General features: G+C 41.9%; 1 protein-coding gene across 3 annotated transcripts in view; it reads right to left on the minus strand.

Moving 5' to 3' along the window:
* LOC102949526 (ATPase PAAT-like) overlaps window positions 1–14,582 on the minus strand; it is a 29,710-nt gene extending 15,128 nt beyond the window's left edge. For 2 of the 3 annotated variants that reach the window (XM_042960932.1, XM_042960933.1), the window contains exons 1-5: window positions 14,164–14,582; window positions 13,368–13,574; window positions 11,917–11,986; window positions 7,863–8,069; window positions 94–548 (exon numbers count right to left, since the gene is read on the minus strand). In XM_042960932.1, coding sequence (XP_042816866.1) covers window positions 94–548; window positions 7,863–8,069; window positions 11,917–11,986; window positions 13,368–13,574; window positions 14,164–14,498 — 1,274 coding nt within the window. In that variant the 5' untranslated portion in view covers window positions 14,499–14,582. Of the gene's footprint in view, window positions 1–93; window positions 549–7,862; window positions 8,070–11,916; window positions 11,987–13,367; window positions 13,575–13,752; window positions 14,097–14,163 lie in introns of those variants that run through there. The other variant, XM_042960934.1, reaches the window with a different exon arrangement.
* Window positions 14,583–14,816: the final 234 nt, after the last annotated feature.

A 14,816-nucleotide genomic window follows, 5' to 3' on the forward strand; every position in this document is an offset into this window, starting at 1 on the left:
ACATTTTCAGGCAGTAGTTAGTGAAACCAATGTTTTCCTCCAACTGATTCTTCCACCTATGAAATCTAAATCACACTTGTCTTAAATACTTACGCAACACCAGCAATGTCTTCACCAGCCTTAGGGACGGTTTCCTGCCACTTGGTGTTACGTCCCACGCGGAGATGGCTAACTTGACTACATAAACTCTGGAGAAAAGGCAGCAAGTCAGAGTTAGGTATATTCGAGTTGTCACTTGCTTTCTTTGGTAGGAGAGAAGAAACTGCATTTTTGAGGTCATTCTCAAGCAGAACATGGCTCGGTGACACAGTTTTATACTCTTGGAGGCTCGTAGCCTTTCCGCCACCGGGTGGCTGCAGACTTTGATCGGTGCAAGCTTTCAAGTCTTCAGTCACGTTTCCAGAGGTCAAGCCGGTTCTGAAAGGAAAAGGCGTGGACGGGGACTTGTCTAAGGCCCCCGAAGTAGATGATGACTGCAGGTCAATCCCACGTCTGTAGCCAGGATTTCCCAAAACCGACTGAAGCTGCTCGCCAATGGGAATACGATTCTGAGCAAGGTAAAGAAATACACGTCTCTGTTAACAGTCATGACAGCTAACTTTGGGGGTAACGACTGTGAGGCAGGCGACGTGCATTCTTTCATTTGACCCTCAAAACGTCCACACGAAGCAGGCTACGATTACTACCCCCATACTGGGTGGAGGAGACCCAGGCTAAAGGTCACTTGTCTACGGTAACACAACTAGTAAAGTGGCAGAACCGGGGCATGAACCTGGGCCACCTCACTCCACAGTCCAGACTTTTAATGATTTCTCTGTAGTTTTTCCCTAAAGGAAATATTAAATATTAGCATGCTTGGTAAAACTGCATTAACATTCACGTCTCCACTACAAAGGCCTCCTTAATTTATGGCGATAAAATATACTACTCAACTGAGTCACGATAATTGATAATTTTCTTAGAATTGAGTATCATCCATCAAGTTTCCCATATAATAAGCTAACCTAAGGAAACCTTCTACTACTAGCTTCTCACAAAAGACACGCCAGATAGCTTACACGCTCTAAGGTACTGATGATGTTCCATCGGTACATTTGTGACGTCTACAATGACTAAAATGAGCAAACTTTTTGGCTATGTCTGCCTTAATGATTTGCGGCCTCAACTGAACCGGTGCTATATTATTTCATGACAAGATCCTGGCTCACTTCTGTGATGAGGTTACATGATCTCCCCTACAGGGCCTGTTTGTGCCGCACTCTTGGATTCTTCCTCAAGAGAAGAGCAGAACTACTTCTAGTGGACTTGACTCTGAAGCTTTAGGGCTCTATCCTAAATTCAGAACACAGAACTCTATTACACACTCTTATCGGGGGTATCATCTCATATTTACTGTTGCTCAATACCCAGTGAAAGAGAATGAGAAAAATATTATTAAGGTTAGCTAAAGAAACTCAGTATACACATCTTCCAGATATTCTAAAAAAATGATTCCTGGATCATGCCAACCCCAAACTCAATTCAGTCAACAAATATTTACCAGAAATTGACTTTGTGTTTCAGGCATAGGAAATGAGACAGTAAACAAAACCAATGAAAATCACTGATATGTGGAACCTATAAGGGAGTAGGAAACAATGGAAGGAAGGAAGGAAGGGAGAAAGGAAGACAATATATCATGTGGACAGAGACAGTGATAAATACTTAGGGATAAACAATGCAGGAAAGGGGAATAAGGAAAGCCAGAGAAGATGGTGGTGTAGGAGTAGGGGAGTCTCCACAGAACTTCTGTTACTGAAGTGAAGAAATACTCTAGAAAGAAATGTGTTCTTCTATTGAATCCAAGTTTTGAATAAGCCTTAAATTAAATTATTCCAAGAAGATGAACTGTATACAATTATGTTATATAACTGCATGCATATTGTATATACAAATTATGTGTAAGTTTTATATAAATTTGTATATAATTGCATGTAATTATATGCAATATAATTTTTCTATATTTTGTATAGAATTACATACATATTATATATATAGCATACAATTATACAAATGTATATATATAAATTATGTATGTAATTCTATACAAAAGTTTTAAAGTAAACAACTCTCCTCTGGTGGAAACGAGCTTTACTCAATCATGATGACAAAGCTAAATGATTTTTGGTAGCAGTATAACAGAGCAAAAATACCTTAATGACAGAAAATTGAAAAGTCTACATAAACAGCAGTGAAATCAATGTCAAAATTGCATATGACGATTACTTTGGCAGAAATGTTAATTATAAAAATCCAAATGTTAATAAGGTATTTGCTATGCAAGGTTTTCTTTTCTGATATATCAAATTTTGATTATAAGAAATTCATTGATTATAAAAATTCATATTTTTTTCAAATAAAAGCTCTTTAGGTGATTTACCTTTCCTCTTTGCATTAACTGTCAAGGAATTCAGAGGTAAGTCTATGTGGCAGTGCAATAAATAAACAAACTTTAAGTGCTAGTGGCTATTCTATTTCCTGTCGTTTGATTTCACTGAATTCTTAATTTTCTTGTACATTGGCCTTACAAGGTACAACAAGCCCTTTTAAAAGCAGGCAGAAGGGGGTGCCTGGGTGGCTCAGTCGGGTAAGTGTCCCAACTTCAGCTCAGGTCATGATCTCATGGTTCATGAGTTCGAGCCCCGCGTCGGGCTCTGTGCTGACAGCTCAGAGCCTGGAGCCTGCTTCGGATTCTGTGTCTCCCTCTCTCTCTGCCCCTCCCCTGCTCATGCTCGCTCTCTCTCTCTCTCTCTCTCTCTCTCAGAAATAAACATTAAAAAAAATTTTTTAAAGCAGGCAGAGGGATATGTATGAAATAATTTCTAACAATGGATCCATGTCATGTTATATGGAAAACAATTACAGAGTAGCCTAAAAGAACATGAAAGCATTCATGTAGAATTATGTCTATACATATATATGAATATGCAAAAAACTATTGTGTATACATAACTTCATATATGCACATGTATATACCTCCAGGCTTGTGAAAAGTTGTTTATCTCTGAATATCCGGTCAGATATCTGAAAGGATTGACTAACTTTAGTTATCACCTTGAAAAAGCAAGAAAAAAAGATATTTGTATTTCAAAGGTGAAAAAAGTAAACCGTGTAAATCTTGCACACCTGAATTTGTTCTTCGAGAAAATGGGGCACACCCTTTCACTCAGATAACATTAAATGAAAACTACATGCTAGGGCACTTTGATATAGTGTCCCATTCAATTTTTCCAAACGGAAAAGCAAAAACAAATCAAAGCCAGCAAATTTGAACTTCAAACGTAATGAAATAAAATACAACGTTAATAAAACTTTCAAGAACACAAGCAACCCCATAGCCCAGATGAAGCAGGGAGAGGCATAGGACTCCTAACAAAGCTTCCCAGGTTGTTTCTTTCCCCTTCAGGACAGGCCCTGCCCAAATTAATATAGGAAGGTGTGTGCGGTTATACAACTTCCATAGAAGGAATAGTTTTGGTCATGAGACATCCCTACTTCATTTATTTATTTTTTAAGATTTTATTTTTAAGTCATCTCTACACCTAACATGGGGCTTGAGCTTATAACCTGAGATCAAGAGTCGCATGGCTCTACCAGCTAAGCCAGCCAGGAGCCCCAAAATATCCCTACTTTATACTCAACAAATAGTTGATACATGACAAGAGCTTACATGACATTTTCCCGGGAGACATTCCATAGACTCTGGTTTGTTAATAATATGCAATCCTAGAAATCCAGGTATATCATGTAAGAATCATCCCATAAATAGAGCCTCCTCACTTGGAAGAAGTCTTTTATTAGCATGTTTAAAAGAAGATTTAACTGGATCACTTTTTGTCTTCCCCAAATGTCCTCATACACAATGATTTAGTGGGGGGAGGGAGGAGGGCACAGCATGTGTGTTGGATGGAAGGACGTGCACGTATTTCTACAAGTACAGAAAACTCCAGGATACACACCAGGCAGGGAACAGAATGAGAGCTGGGAAAGCACTTTTATGATTTACTTAATGCACTTTTTGTTTAATAATATAAATTATTGTCCAATTGGCTAAAATACAGTGTGTAAAGTGTGCTGTTGGTTTTTGGGGTAGATTCACGTGGTTCATCGCTTACCTACAACACCCAGTGCTCATCCCAACAAGTGCCCTCCTCAATGCCCATCACCCATTTTCCCCTTTCCCCCACTCCCATCCACTCTCAGTTTGTTCTCTGTATTTAAGAGTTTCTTATGGTTTGCCTTACTTAATTTACTTCTGAACAGATTGAAATTCAAGGCAAAGAAAACATGTGTCTTTGGAATTAAAGAAAACTTAAAGACATGGCCAAAAAAAATCTATTATCCATGTTATCCTTTTTTCCAAAGCTAAGTTTTTAAAACATAAAAATTGGTCTATGAGCTGACTTTAATTCCTTAACCGTCTCTGATGTTTCCAAAGTCTTGCACACACAAAAAAATTTCTTCTTGTTTTTACATTTTCAATCTCTGTCTCCATAGGATCCTTGTCCTCAATCATTTGTTTTTAAAATATACTATGCATAAGACTCACCGGGGGATGCCTGCTTGAAATACTGATTCCTGGAAACCGCCTTCAGGGTTTCAGGTCATTGGCGACAGCCAGTAATCTGTATTTTAAATTTTTTTTTTTTAACATTTATTTATTTTTGAGACAGAGAGAGACAGAGCATGAATGGGGGAGGGGCAGAGAGAGAGGGAGACAAAGAATCAGAAGCAGGCTCCAGGCTCTGAGCCATCAGCCCAGAGCCTGACGCGGGGCTCGAACTCACGGACCGCAAGATCGTGACCTGAGTCGGACGCTCAACCGACTGAGCCACCCAGGCGCCCCATGTATTTTATAAATATCACAAGGAATTCTGATACAGGCAAGTTCCTTATCTCTACCATTCTTGAAACAAACCCATATTACCCTGGGACCTCAACATTCCAACTACCCCCATTTAGTGCCTAATCCCTCAAAATCTGGTTTCCACCTCATGGTTATTCAAACTGACCCCCTGAAGATCTCTAAGGAGTACTCAGTTGATAATCCAAATCCTATATATCGTATACTTATCTGAAGCCTTAATCAAGACAGACCAGGTCCCTGTTCACATGAAGCTTACATTTTAATGAGATAGACCAATATATAAGTAACAACAAAATGATCAAGAAGGCTCTGATGAAAATATGATACAGATTTGGAGGAAAAAGCTATTTTAATTATTTAGTTTTCAGTTTAATTTTTATTCATTTTGAAAGGGAGAGAGAGGGAGGGAGAGTGTACACGCACGGGGAAGAAGCGGAGAGAGAGGGAGAGAATCCCAAGCAGGCTTCATGCTCTCAGCACGGAGCCCAATGTGGGGCTTGAACTCACGAACCATGAGGTCATGACCTGAGCCAAAATCAAGAGGCAGACGCTTAACTGACTGAGCCACCCAGGTGCCCTGGAAAAGGCTATTTTAAACTGGTAGTTGGGGAAGGTCTTAATAAGGATGTAACATTTAAGCTGGTATCTTAATAAAAAGAAAAAGCCAGATTTGCCAAGGTCTGGGGAAAGGGCTTCTGGAGAAAGAGAAAAGTTAAGAGTGCAAAGGTCCCGAACACATCTGAGTATCTGAGGAATACACACATCAGCATGTCTGGAGCAAGGTGTCCAAGGAGATTTGGTAGGAAGGAGATGAGGTTAAGGAGTCCAAGAAGGCCCAGATCTTAGATGCCAAGGTAAAGAATCTGGGTTAATTCTGAGTGTGAGAGAAGCAGTCAGAGGGCTTTACACAGGGGGAAGGACGAGTCTGATTTACCCTTTGAGATTATTCTGCTTGCCCTGTGGAGCATGGACTGTGGTGGAGCAGGAGGCCCAGTCAGAGACTTCCTGCGGCATCGAGGTGAGATAACGGTACAGGAGAAAGAAAAGTATGAACCTGGTATTTTTTTGAACCCCTCCTTTCCAAGGTTCCTGTGATCACCGTCAACTTTGCTAGTCTCCCTTTCTTGCCCATTGTGTTGGTGACACCTGTACTAAACGAATATTGGTTGAGAAGCCTCACTGGCTCAGTCAGTTAAGCATCCGACTTTGGCTCAGGTCATGATCTCATGGCTCGTGGGTTCGAGTCCTGCACTGGGATCTATGCTGTCAGCATGGAACCCGCTTCGGATCCTCTGTCTCCCTCTCTCTCTGCCCCTCCCCCAGCTGCACTCTCTCTCCAAATAAATAAACTTTAAAAAAATAAATAAATTACTATTGGTAAATCTCGCGAGAAACGCACAAGTTGTTTATTATACTATTTGTTTTAAACTTTCCCATGAATCCTATGATCTTAGCAGTATTATCACTTAGATTTTGAACCTGGGGAAATTTATGTCAAAAAGATGAAGCAACACCAGATAGCACAAGTACAAACAAATGTCAGCACCAGAACCTGCCATCAGGTCTCCTGACATCAGGTCTTTCCTGCTGCTACTCGGTCGCACCGCTGGTCTTCTGCTCTCCTATTCCTTTTCCCTCTCCCTGTGTCCTTCCCAAACACAGCTACTCCTCATGGACCCTTCTTCCTTGCTCTGGCTCTCCCTTCATTTCCTTCCCCACCCTCTGCTGGGTGCCCCTCGCAAACCTCCCTTCTGCTTCCCGCCACAGGCACCGTTGGATTCACATCCATGACTCAATACTCCCCAAATCAAACTTCCTTTCTCCCAAGTAGCCTCCTCCCTTGGGTTCCATTTATACTGTCGGGAGCCCCATCTTCAAAACCTCAATTTCACTTTTAACTCTTTTATCTTTCTCCAGCGACACCAATATCAAGTTAGCTGTCAAGCCCTGACGGCACCGTCACCTTAGCAACTCACAACCCAGCATCAGGTTATACGTCCAATTTCAGACCCTCCTTAACTCCCACCTGGATGAGGGCAGGAACAGGCAGCTGCTCCCCTTGGGGTCCCACATCCTACTGATTCACCGTACCCTCTCATTCCTCTTATGTATAACTCTGGGTTCGAATTTCCCAAAACATAGGCAAAACCACCTATGAGCTTTTAAGACAGCATTCAAAGCCCCCTATGATCCGGCCCCAAGCCCAACTCGCCCTACCACTTCTTCACCCCAGAGAAGTGAACTTCTATCCATTTCCTAGCTATATCCCGTTCTTTCTAGCGCTGAAGAGTTAATCCATGTTATTTTCTCTCTCAAACTGCATCCCTCCAAATTTACTTGCCTGGTCCCCTCCTTCTTTTCTAAAGGCCTAGATAAAATGAGACTATAAAGATCCTTAAAGATAGGCTACAGACTAATCTTTGAACTTTCTAAAGTGCTCAAAACACTGCCTCATTCACTGAGAGGGTGCTTAATAAATATTTGCTGAATGAATGAGTAAATTCATGGAAAACTGTGAAGATATGTAACAAAAATATTTTGGAAGAGGGTAAGTCTATAAAATGTTATTTTACAAAAGTAAATAAAGGTACGCATTAAATCAGTATCTTTTCAAAACATTAAATCAATCTTTTTCAAAGAAAAAACCAAGTCAATACGTGTCCTTAAAAAAGCCACCTTTTTGAAATTTTTTTTTTTTCCAACGTTTTTTATTTATTTTTGGGACAGAGAGAGACAGAGCACGAACGGGGGAGGGGCAGAGAGAGAGGGAGACACAGAATCGGAAGCAGGCTCCAGGCTCCGAGCCATCAGCCCAGAGCCTGACGCGGGGCTCGAACTCACAGACCACGAGATCGTCACCTGGCTGAAGTCGGACGCTTAACCGACTGCGCCACCCAGGCGCCCCACCTTTTTGAAATTTTTAACGGTCATCTGGAGAGAATCCATTTCTACCTACCTGCTGCTGAAATCTAACCACATCCATCAGTTGCTGAGCTCCAGGTGACAGCTTTGACCCCATGGACGCCATGATAGTCTGGACCCTCCGGAGGTCTATCCTTGATCCTAGAGCAGGAGAGCTTGTTGCGGAACTGGCTGAAACCCGCCTCATGTGTACCACAACTTTACTGACGAACACACACTGCTTTTCACCAAAGGAGAGCAACTGTTACAAAACAAAGACGTTCCAGAAAATAACGATAGTAAACAATAATCACTATTTGAGGTGACTTTTTAACATAAACTAGCAACAGTAATGTATTTAAGAAAACAAAACATTAAATACATTTTCATTTTTTAAAGTTTTCCTGAAAATTGTAGCGGTCAGCACTTCTAATTTATTATCAGGCTCATAGGAACTATTTATATAAAAAAGTATCATTTGAGGGGTGTCTGGGTGGCTCAGGGTAAGCATCCAACTTCACCTCAGGTCATGATCTCACGGTTTATGAGTTCAAGCCCCGCATCCGGCTTTCTGTTGTCACCATGGAGCCTGCCTCAGATCCCCTCTCTCTCTCTCTCTTTCTGCCCCTCTCCCATTCTCTCTCTCAAAAATAAATAAACATTAAAAAAAAATTATCATTTCAAACTGAAAAAATATACAGAATAGCCAAAAGGGACTATAATAAAGTTCCATTCACTTAAATTAATGAATAAAAATAAACTATACCAATCTGAGAATTTAACATAGCACAGCTAGCTATAATACTATTTAATACAAAAGCACTTCCAAAGTATTTACTGAAATCCTAAAAATAAGTCAGTCTCTTAGAGTTTAGAATTATAAGGGAAAGTTAAAATGGTCTAACATAACCTGCTAGTTCACACACAAAAATGATGAGGTCAGGGGTGATTTTCTGACTTGTCAAAGGGCTACCCAAATTAGTAAGAGCCAAGCTTGGAACACAGCCCTTCTGGCTTCTCTAGTAGCGTCCTGCTCAACACTTTATGCTGCCTCATTTCATCCATGTTTCTGAACCAAAAGACATTTTATGTGTGATATGGACAACACAGTAGCACGTGGAAAGGAAACAGAATCAGACAGAACTGGGTTCAATGATGACTCTACTTAGAGCCTGTGTGACCCTGGGAAAAAGTGAAAACCTGAATCAGGAATAAAATGAGGGAGGGTAATAACAATGATTTCACATGGTTGTTATGAAGATTAGGTGTTAAAGTTCCCAGTACCTACCACTGAGTAAATGCTCAAAAATATGCATCAGGAACCATTAACTTTCATATGTTATTGCTCCAGAATAAGCTCTAGTAGGTGTAGGATCTCTCTAAATCAACCTAGCCTTTGCACTCCCACAGAGTTTCCAAAGAACAGTTACAAAAAGCACTTACCTTCAGAGACACACACAAAACCACATGTAACATAAAAACACAAGTCAAATCAGACCCATGATCCAAGAACTTTGCGTGTGGCAGCAAAGAGGTGGACTGTCCTCAACAATCAAGGAATCTCCCCATTAAATTTCTACACCTACCCTCTAACCTCCCTACTATCCCTTTTCTGCTTTTTCACCCTCATTGCCCGACCACTGAATATGGGACACATTTTACTCATTGAGTTGGCTTATAATCTATCTCATTACACTAGAATGTAAGCAACATAAGGGCAGTCATTCATAATATTACTGCTAATTCCTACATGCCTCACACAGTATCTAACATCAGCAGGCATTCAAATACTTGAATGAAGGAATCACTTTAAATAAATCTGAAAGTTATTAATATATACTAAATAAAACAATATCTTGGAATAACCAGTTCTGTTAATTTGCCACCAGCAGATAATGAAATTACTTATTTTGTCTTATTCTAAAGTCTTGTAACCCTGTATAAAGTAATGTGGAGACAAAAAGATTGCAAGTGTTTATTTCCTTTTTAAAAAATTTAAAAACACAGGAGGCCTTTATGGCTCAGTCAGTTAAGCATCTGACTTCAGCTCAGGTCATGATCTCATGGTTCACAAATCCATGCTCCGCATCGGACTCTGTGCTGACAGCTCAGAGCCTGGAGCCTGCTTCGGATTCTGTGTCTCCCTCTCTCTCTGCCCCTCCCCAACTTGCACGTGCACTCTCTCTCAAAAATAAACAAAAAAAAATTTTTTAAGTATCTTTATAGAGATATAATCCACATGCCAAACGATCGAGTTAAAGCGTACAATTCAGTGGATTTTAGTATATTCATAGAGTTGTGTAACCTTTGCAATTTTAGAACATCACTCCAAAAAGTAGCTCTTTACCCACTGCCAGTCACTTCCCATCCCACCAAGTCCCCCAACCCTAGCCAACAACTAATCTTTAGTCTCTATGCATCTGCCTATTCCAGACCTTATATATATATACATACATATATATTCTATATATATATGTATATGTACATATATATTCCATATATACATGGAATCACACATACATATATTCCATATATATGTATATATACATATATATTCCATATATATATATGGAATCACACAAATATACATATATATATTTATGGAATCACACAAATATATATATATATATTTATGGGATCACATATATATATTTATGGAATCACACAAATATATATATTTATGGAATCACACAAATATATATATATATTTATGGAATCACACAAATCTATATATATATATAGATTTATAGAATCAAATACATATATGTATATATGTATAAACAAATTGTTTCAAATGAATAAGCAAAAAAAAAAAAAAAAAAAAGCAGAATCAGACCTATAAACACAGAACACAAACTGATGGTTGCCAGAGGAATGGGCAAATGGATTCAAGGGCATGGGAGATACAGGATTCCAGTTATGGAATGAATATATGTATATATATATACTTATGGAATCACACAATATATGGCCCCAAATTCTTTCACACAGTATAATGTTTCAAGGTTCACCCATGTCTATAGTATGTTTCAGTAATTCAATGCTTTCTATGACTAAATACTTTCCCATTGTGTGGGTATACTATACCATATTTTCATTACATTCATTAGGTGACAGACAGTTGGGTTGTTTTCTGTGTAAGCTTTTAGCTATCAGGAATGATGATGATGAACATTCATGTAATTGATGATGAACATTCATGTAATACCAAGGAGGGTTTTTTTTAGTCCTCTAATTTTTATTTATTTAAAAAAGTTTTTTTAATGTTTATTACTTTTGAGAGAGAGAGAGAGAGAGAGAGAGAGAGTGTGTGCAAGTGGGGGAGGGCCAGAAAGAGAGGGAGACACAGAATCCAACAAAAGCAGGCTCCAGACTCTGAGCTGTCAGCACAGAGCCCAAAGTGGGGCTCAAAATCACGAACTGTGAGATCATGAGCCAAAGTTGGATGCTTAACCAACTGAGCCTCCTAAGGTATCCCTATTTATTTATTTTTGAGAGACAGAGAAAGAGAGAGAGAGAGAACACACACGGGTGAGCAGGCAGAGGGGCAGACAGAGAAGAAGAGAGAGAATCCCAAGCAGGCTCTGTGCTGTCAGTGCAGAGTCCGGCTTGGGGCTCAATTCCACAAACCATGAGATCATGACATGCGTCAAAATCAAGTCAGACACTTAACCAACTGAGCCACCCAGGTGCTGTTTAGGTCCTCTAATTCATCCATGAGGTACTTCCAAAGAAAGAGATTTGCTGAGGGTCACTTAACTAGTCAACAAAGCAGAATTAATATCCTGGGCCTATGTACTCCGGTTTGGTACCTTTTCTAGGCTCTAGTGATACCACTAATTTTCACTTCTGTATTTTTCATACTTAAGACATCACTCCAAATCCCTGATTTTTGGATGCTCTTCTCTAAACTTCTCTAATTCCCTTCCACCTTTCTTGATATAATGAAACCAAAACTGCTTGCAGTTATCATGACACCATATTTTTATAGAAAGACAACCAGGAACAAAGGTAGATTAAGCATATTACGAAACCAACCAGAAAAGAAGCACAAATTACACAAACACATTTGCAGTTGGCAACTTAGTTAAAATTTAGTGATGACTTACCTTTATTTTACAAGCATGGCTGGAAGACTCCAATTTTAAATATTTTTTGTAGAAAATAATTTCGTGCTCACTGAAAATAAAATTTAAGTTACTTTTACTTTATGATTTTCAATAAACTTAAAAACAAATTGTTTCACATGAATAAAAAAAAAAAAAGCAGAATCAGACCTATAAACACAGAACACAAACTGATGGTTGCCAGAGGAATAGGCAAAATGGATTCAAGGGCATGGGAGATACAGGATTCCAGTTATGGAATGAATAAATTATGGAAATAAAAGGTACAGCGTAGGGAATATAGTCAATGATACTGTATGGTAACAGATGGTAGTTACACTTGTGAGCACAGCATAATCTATAAAGATGATGAATCACTATGCTGTATACCTGAAGCGAATGTAACATTGCACATCAACTATACTCGAATTAAAAAAAATTTGTTTTAGTTGTTTCTAAGCCATTACTTAAATCCTGAGATTCAATTAGGGTAGAATCTTTGTATAAGAACTTAGAGAAAAATCAGGGACCCTGGGTGCCAATGTTGCTTGAGCCACCAAACTTGATTTTGGCCCAGAGTCGTGGAATCAAGCCCCACATCAGGCTCCCTGCTGAGCATGAAGCCTGCTTAAGATTCTCTCACTCTCTTCTCCTCTTTCTCTCCCTCTGCCCTTCTCCCCCACTCACATGCTCTCTCTCTCACCAAACATAAGTCTTTAAAAAAAAAAAAACCTAGAGAAATAGCAAACTATAACAGGCTGAATTGTGGGTTACATAGGCTGGGGAGGCACAGTCTTGGGCCTGTCTGCTACTCACAATAGAGTTCCTTCCAGAAAAATGTATGCAGTGTTTCAGACTAACTGCCCAATTACCTTTGGAAGAGACACCATTGTACGTCCATGTAGAAAAAAGGCCAAGAAGAAGAATAAGGACTACACTGTAGTCTGCAGTCTAAACAGTCTGACTACCTAGTATGACCCTCTATCTAGTCAGCTCCCTCAATTAGCTCTAAATTTCCACATTTATAAAAATTGAGAAAGGTGACCTAGACTATCTATCTCCAAGATCTTTTATTTTTTTAATTTTTTTTCAACATTTATTCACTTTTGGAGAGACAGAGTGTGAGGACGGCAGGGGGCAGAGAGAGGAGACACAGATCCAAAGCAGGCAGGCTCCAGGCTCTGAGCTGTCAGCACAGAGCCGGAAGCGGGACTTGAACTCAGGAACTGTGAGATCATGACCTGAGCTGAAGTGGGACGCTCAACCGACTGAGCTATCCAGGCGTCCCAATCTCCAAGATCTCTTAAAAGGAGAAAGTTCTATTCCTGCTGGTATGTTTTTATCTTCTCTCCCTTAGTGCTGGCCTCAATGTCAGAGAATCAGTAAATACCACAAACGCTGGGGAAAAACAACACTGCTTGGGGGGAACACTTCTGCATGAACAAGTTACAAACCTGTTATCCAGATCACTACAAACATTCTTGCCCCTACTGGTTCCACAGTACTCCTCTCCTAAGTATACTTCCATATTTCTTGCGGAACTTAAAACGCCAATAGAAACGATTTCTTCACCTCCGTTAGGGTCACATCTCAGGTAAAGGAAGCAGGGGTTTTCATCTTGGTCACTGTTGAGGCTTCTTTTCAAAATCACCAGATCTTGGCTGAAAAGAATTGTTCAAACTATCACACAGTGCACCTGTCTGAACGCTGCTCGCGACCCTCCTATTGGGCCACCAGGACTTCTAACTCACTCCCATTTACCACGGCGGTCCCCGCACCCTCCCAAGCACCCAACAAACGCTCAAGACAGAGTCACAAGGAGATGGGCACGCCACCCACCGGGGTTTTCCCCTCTACTTTCTCCTCGGCTGTGGACTCAAGCCTCTGCAGTCCTTCTCCTTCAACATAAAAAGTTCCCGGGGCACCTACTGTGCGCACAAGAGTGGGAAGCAGAATGCAATAAAAGGCAAACGCGGCTCTTTCTCATAATGAAGCTGATGGGGATTCTCGACAGTTCGTTTTTCTAACGCCCCCTCGGGTCGACAACAGAGAGGCCTCCGTCGGTCCGCCTGGGGGAGGGAGGCGGACCCCGGGGGCGACCCGGCGGAGATGCGGGGCCCCCGCAGTCGGGTCCTTCCCGCACCCCGGGCCCCCCACCCTCTCTCCGCTCGGCCCCGCCTCCCCTCCCGGCTCCCCCAGGAGCGCGACCATCCCGGCGCCGCGGGCCCGGTCCCCGCCGGCCCTGCTCACCCCGGGTCAGGCGGCGCCAGCAGCTGCTCCCAGTCCAAGTCCGGGGCGCCGACACCAGCCCGGGTGAGATGGAGACTCCGGGCCAGGGCTCCGCAGGCAGCATCCCAGGAAGAGGCCAGCATCGGGCGGCGAGTCACTCCCGCCTCCTCGGCCCGGGTGTCCATGCTGCAGCCGCCAGCCGAGGCCAAGCCCGGAACCTCTCTTCCACCGCTTGCGTTTCCGCCAGAGCAGACGGAGGTGAAAAAGCACAGCGCCTTCCGGCTCGGCAGGCTTCGATTCCAAGACCAGCCTCTCCTTGTCCAGTGGGGAAAGAACCAGGTCCCGGAGACGCGCATGCGCGCGCCAGCCAGCTTCAGCAACGCGGTTCCAAACCTGCCGGGGAAGAGCTCAAGGACGGAGCATGCGCTCCGACGGCCCCTCGGCCTACGAAAGGAGCTGTGCGCAGGCGCGGGGCGAGACTGGCGGGAACGCAGGGGGCTCTTTCGACGTTGGTCCGAGGAAGTAGCAGGCGGTGTGGACGACGGTTGTCTGGCCGCCCGGGAGGGTTGGTCTTTCGAGGAGAGTCCATCGTCAGGTAGGAGTGGTGCCGTCGCTGCAGGCGACCTGGAGGCCCTGCTGCCGAGCCTCGCTGTGCCTGCGGTGGACGCCGTGGC

This window comes from Panthera tigris, chromosome D2, assembly GCF_018350195.1.
Source record: "Panthera tigris isolate Pti1 chromosome D2, P.tigris_Pti1_mat1.1, whole genome shotgun sequence".
NCBI lineage: Eukaryota > Metazoa > Chordata > Mammalia > Carnivora > Felidae > Panthera > Panthera tigris.